This window comes from Poromitra crassiceps (genome assembly GCF_964638095.1).
Source record: "Poromitra crassiceps genome assembly, chromosome: 2".
Taxonomy (NCBI): domain Eukaryota; kingdom Metazoa; phylum Chordata; class Actinopteri; order Beryciformes; family Melamphaidae; genus Poromitra; species Poromitra crassiceps.
The window spans coordinates 23827456-23833455 of record NC_139624.1 but is presented as its reverse complement, the minus strand read 5'-3'; the positions used below and the strand labels follow the sequence as shown (position 1 = coordinate 23833455).

The 6000-nt window shown below is 45.3% G+C and overlaps 1 protein-coding gene across 3 annotated transcripts in view; it reads left to right on the top strand.

The window, feature by feature from the left end:
* Window positions 1-1520: 1520 nt before the first annotated feature.
* Window positions 1521-6000, top strand: part of abcc9 (ATP-binding cassette, sub-family C (CFTR/MRP), member 9) — a gene marked incomplete at its 3' end in the record, with an annotated part of 90646 nt that continues 86166 nt past the window's right edge. For all 3 annotated transcript variants that reach the window (XM_083659579.1, XM_083659580.1, XM_083659578.1), the window contains exons 1-3: window positions 1521-1682; window positions 4084-4248; window positions 4502-4657. In XM_083659579.1, the coding sequence (XP_083515705.1) occupies window positions 1536-1682; window positions 4084-4248; window positions 4502-4657 (468 nt within the window). In that variant the 5' untranslated portion in view covers window positions 1521-1535. The remainder of the gene's footprint in view (window positions 1683-4083; window positions 4249-4501; window positions 4658-6000) is intronic.

The following is a 6000-nucleotide window of genomic DNA, read 5'->3' as shown; positions in this document are numbered from 1 at the left end:
TAGCGGATTGTAGGTTTTTGGGGTGTCAGCCGGAGTTTAGGCTGACAATGTTGTGCACACCGGATAGTTAGTTAGGTTAAGTTAGTTAGGTTAAGTACATACATAAGTGCCTGGGTAGCGAGCAGATGGCGGTATTTGACAATTTAGCAGCTAAATCATAGATTATTGAAAGATATTCCATATTCCAGACTGAAATGCTATAACAGAAGTGGAGTATTGACCAGAATGACATGAACATTTATTGGACACTTAATAAAAATAAAAATCCACAAATTCCTTTATGTATGGGAAACACTGTAGTGACTTCCATGGCCTGCAGTGCCTGAACTAATGCCATGCTGAAAACTGCAATGGCTCAACTCTGAATTACAACAGTAGATATTTAGATATTTTCTATAGGCCTCCAGGTCAATTCAGTTCAATGTGGATGATTCACATCACCTGTCCTGCCTGAGTTGAGCTTCTCTCTCCATCCAGCCCTGTTCATTTACTGGGTGTTGGCATTCCTCACAAAGTCCATTAAGCTGTGGAAGTTTGCAGAGTACAAAGTGGGACCGCAACATCTGCGGTTCTGTATCACCGCTCTGCTCGTGGTCCTGTATGGACTGCTGATGGCCGTGGAGATCAACGTCATAAGAGTGAGGGTGAGTCAGCTCTTCCTGTTTCACTGAAGGGCATAAAAGAGTCCCTCCATTTGGACCCAGTGGATCCTTTCATTCTGTTCTTCGAGCATTATACTGTAACGCTCTATCTTCCTTATCTTCCTTTGTGTCTCCTTGTCTCCCTGTAGAAGTACGTGTTCTTTGCCAACCCTCAGAAGGTGAAGCCACCAGAAGATCTACAGGATTTAGGGGTTCGCTTTCTGCAGCCATTTGTCAACCTGCTGTCCAAGGTACACACACACACACACACACACACACACACACACACACACACACACACACACACACACACACACACACACACAACTGGTCTTGATCATTATCAGCTATGCCATGGAAAGGGATTACTGGTACTGACTTTTGCGTCTCTCTGTCAGGCAACATACTGGTGGATGAATCCTCTCATTATTGGAGCCCATAAGAGGCCGATAGAGCTGAAGAAAATCGGCAAGCTGCCCATCGCCATGAGAGCACTCACCAACTACCTCCACCTCAAAGACGCTTATGAGGACCAGAGGGTGAGGAGATGCCACTCCGTCACTTTGAATCCCGTATCAGTCAAACCCCACTATTGACTATTATGAGATATATCATAATTTATAGGGCTGTAGTCAAAGAAAATCTTGGTCAACTGAAATTGCACCCACTCGATTGGTCGATTGGGCGATTGAGGCTTCAAAACATGACAAAAGAAAACAATGGGTGACGTCACAGTGGCTACGTCGGTCTATCTATGATATTGATCAACCAAGGAAATCTGAAGGTGTCAGCACTAATCATTTCCCTCCTCCTCCCCCTGGGGCCTCCTTGGTCACCCCTGGGCCCACACAGAGAGCAGAGGAGCCAGAGCGAGCCCCGTCCATCTGGCGCTCCATGTACCGGGCCTTCGGCCGGCCCATCCTGCTCAGCAGCACCTTCCGCTACCTGGCCGACCTGCTGGGCTTCGCCGGGCCGCTCTGCATCTTCGGCATCGTCAAACACCTCAACTCCAGTGAGGTCGTCAAGCCCGACAAGCACAATGTGCGTTTGTGAGTGTGTGTGTGTGTGTGTGTGTGTGTGTGTGTGTGTGTCTGTGTGTGTGTGCCTGTGTGTGTGTGTGTGTGCGTGTGTGTGTGTGTGTGTGTGTGTGTGTGTGTGTGTGTGTGTGTGTGTGTGTGTGTGTGTGTGTGTGAGAGAGTGTGTGTAAAATGTTTTCATTTGTTTTCTGCTGGCACCAGTGGGACCATCGTCTGGTTGAGGCGTTTACATAAGATAATTTTGTTGGAGTATATAAGTGTAAAGAGGTGTCCACATACACACACACACATAGGCATGCACACACACACACACACACACACACACTCACGCACGCACACGCACACACACACACACACACACACACACACACACACACACACACACACAGAGCGACATTTAAAATATGACACTAGAAAACTATGAAATCACATAGATGTGCATTAGTTACAAAGTTCACTTTTCCATTTTCAATGGAAGAAGTATTTGTGATCTGACACTTTCACTTCTGTGTGTTCAGTCTTTGGTGCTTTTACAACCATGCAAATGTGACAGGCTTTTCCACCCTGACAATAATACAATTCTGCAGGAAAAATATAGATTATAGTCAGCTGCTCTCCAAAAATATTGCTGTCAGTATTGGTCAGTGTGGGTTAGACCCTACCTGAACCACAATACTCTACAGAGGAATAACATCTGGCCAAATGAAGAGGGTAACCAGTGGTGTAGCAGGCAGAGAGAGAGAGAGAGAGAGAGCAGACTGTTTTACACTGACAGTCCATTTGGCACGAGACACTGGCAGACCTGATCACAGAGATGAGCTCCTCTTAAGTCCATGCCAGCCTGCTGAAATGATTTTAATGGAGAGAGGGAGAGAGAGAGCAGACACTAATGCAATGACAACAGATATTCATTCAGTCCATTTGTCTGGACGTTGTTATAGTTGATCTGGAAGTTGGGCCGTTGTCAGGTCCATGCCTGCTTGCTAAAGTGGTTGTAATGGGTAGTGCGAGGTAGAGCGCAGAGCAGGCCTGCATTTCTAACTGACATGGAAAATTCCGCACTCAGCTCACACTCGTTCTGTCAGTTTCATATTGGGCTTGGGCCTGTGGAGCGTCAGACTGGGATTTTTGATACTGTAGTGTGTCTGTTGTGTCTGCCTGTGGCATTATCATCCTGTTACTAGGGCTTTCACACAGGCTAGTCGACAATCAAACCCACTAATCGACTATGAAACCCACTAATCGACCATCAAACCCACTAGTTGACTATCAAACTCACTAATCGACAGTGGCTGTCAAAATTGACCCAAAATCATATTTGAATATTCCCTCTCAAGAAAACATATTCGTTCGAATATATTCGAATACCTTTTTTTTCTTTTTTGCGTGCGTGGCAAGACAAACCAATACAACCAGAGAGCTTATATAACTACTTGGTATATTTATTTGAACATTTCAACATAAACATTGTTTTTTTTTCATATTTATTCAGTCAGTACTAATACAGTAGTAGCCTACACTTTTGTAATGTTTTTAAATAACCAGGCAAATGATGTATTCGGTGTTGCCCTCTTGGCCAGGTTTTTTACCTTGGTTAAATGGGGTAAGAAGAAAAAAACATTAATAATAATAGTACATTTGAATATTAGTTTTCATTTTTGAATATTCTTTAAATTTTTATATTCGAATATAGAATATTGTTTGACAGCCCTGGGACACTGTGCATCATAGTCGACTAATGGTTCATCTGTGGTTTTAGCACGGCGCAGTAACAAATATGCCAGAGCAAGAGGCAGAGAGAAACATGGCTGTACAATTCCATGACTATAGTCAACAACAGTGTGGAAATACTTTACCAGAGCAGATCAAACCATTATAGCTGCAATATATGTACAGTAAGGCTACGTTCAAGTAGCACAACAGTACCAGTGCTGCATAACCATTTAAAGCTTCAACATCAAGCACCAACCGAGTGAACAAAGTAGGCAGAGGAGAGCACAACAAACATATGGTTGAGCAATAATTTTCTACACTGTGCCATGTTAAATAAACAGAATTTAGTAGGGAAGGACCTGAATATTCAACTATTCGTTGGGGAAGTATTTGGTTTTCTGTTTTGGGATTCAGATATTTGTTGTTGTTGTTGTTGTTGTTGTTGTTGTTGTTGTTGTTGTTGTTGTTGTGGTTGTTGTTGTGGTGGTGGTGGTTGTTGTTTGTGCACTTGTAGACTGCTGCTAGGTCCCCAGGGATGTAAAAATGGTCTTATAATCACAATGGATACATGGAAGAGACCGTCTTAAAAGTGGAAATGCTTGTAAAAAGGCTAATAATGTAGGTGTGTGTGTGTGTGTGTGTGTGTGTGTGTGTGTGTGTGTGTGTGTGTGTGTGTGTGTTTTTTTTTCCAGGAGACCTATTTCGGTGTGTACTTCATGTCGTCCACGGAGCTGCTGCAGAACACGTCGGTCCTGGCTGTGCTTCTCTTCCTGGCGTTAGTCCTGCAGAGGACCTTCCTGCAGGCCTCCTACTACGTCACCATAGAGACGGGCATCAACCTGCGAGGAGCCCTGCTGGTGAGTGGAGCACCATGGGAAATGCAGTTTCAGAGGCATTAGTCAGACTGGATAAACAGAGGCTGCATTCAAATTGTCTTGTTTGGTTAGGAAGGTTCCTAACTGAGTGAAATTACCTGAAGTACATCAGTGGCAGCCATGATAAAAGCTGTTTGAACCACCATACCATCCTTTACCTTTACCAAAGCAGCCATCAACAACTGCATTAAAAGTGTTGCCATTTTGTATTTACCATGTCTGTTTCATTAACTAGGCAATGATTTACAACAAAATCCTTCGTCTGTCCACCTCCAACATGTCCATGGGAGAAATGACCCTGGGTCAGATCAACAACCTGGTGGCAATAGAGACCAACCAGCTGATGTGGTTCCTCTTCCTCTGCCCTAACCTCTGGGCCATGCCTGTACAGGTACAACCTACCTGTCTGTATGTATGTCTGTCTGTCTGTCTGGCTGTCTGTCTGTCTGTCTGTCTGGCTGTCTGCCTGTCTGTCTGTCTGTCTGTCTGTCTGTCTGTCTGTCTGACTTCCAGCCACAAACAGCAATTTCAGTGGGCGGGAGTACTTCCCTTGACATACAAACTCCTTCAGCCAATCAGTGTTACCAAATCCAATCCAAAACCGCTCAAAGAACGGCGAAACTCGCTGCTGCATACTCTTGTTTTTGTTTAATAGTTGTAATTGAGTCTATTTCTACAATAACTGCACTTATGGCTGTGTTTACTCCACTAACATTAACATTACCGCGCTTTGCTGATTGGCCCAGTTACATCATCAATAGTCTCTCCCCAGACTCAAATATTACGTTGAATCGCTGCGCTCCGCATACTACATAAGTGAGTCTGTGCCAGTTAACAGCCACTGCTGATTTTGAAGGTGGGTTGAAATTGAATGAGTGACAGGTCGTAGCACCGATGAGAGCGCAAATGGGCTGTGCCTCCCGTGTTGTCTGATCGCAAAGTCGTTACTGATTGGAGAGGACTGAAGCCATCACTGGCATATGACTGGCCAAGTGAACGGTTCCCTCCCATAACCAGCCCTCTGAGGGAAAGTGTCCCAGACCCAGAGAGAGCTCTGCAGCATGCAGTAACATAGTGTATCAGACCCAGAGAGAGCTCTGCAGCATGCAGTAACGTAGTGTATCAGACCCAGAGAGAGATCTGCAGCATGCAGTAACGTAGTGTATCAGACCCAGAGAGAGCTCTGCAGCATGCAGTAACGTAGTGTATCAGACCCAGAGAGAGCTCTGCAGCATGCAGTAACGTAGTGTATCAGACCCAGAGAGAGATCTGCAGCATGCAGTAACGTAGTGTATCAGACCCAGAGAGAGCTCTGCAGCATGCAGTAACGTAGTCTATCAGACCCAGAGAGAGCTCTGCAGCATGCAGTAACGTAGTGTATCAGACCCAGAGAGAGCTCTGCAGCATGCAGTAACGTAGTGTATCAGACCCAGAGACAGATCTGCAGCATGCAGTAACGTAGTGTATCAAACCCAGAGAGAGCTCTGCAGCATGCAGTAACGTAGTGTATCAGACCCAGAGACAGCTCTGCAGCATGCAGTAACGTAGTGTATCAGACCCAGAGAGAGCTCTGCAGCATGCAGTAACATAGTGTATCAGACCCAGAGAGAGCTCTGCAGCATGCAGTAACGTAGTGTATCAGACCCAGAGACAGCTCTGCAGCATGCAGTAACGTAGTGTATCAGACCCAGAGAGAGCTCTGCAGCATGCAGTAACGTAGTGTATCAGACCCAG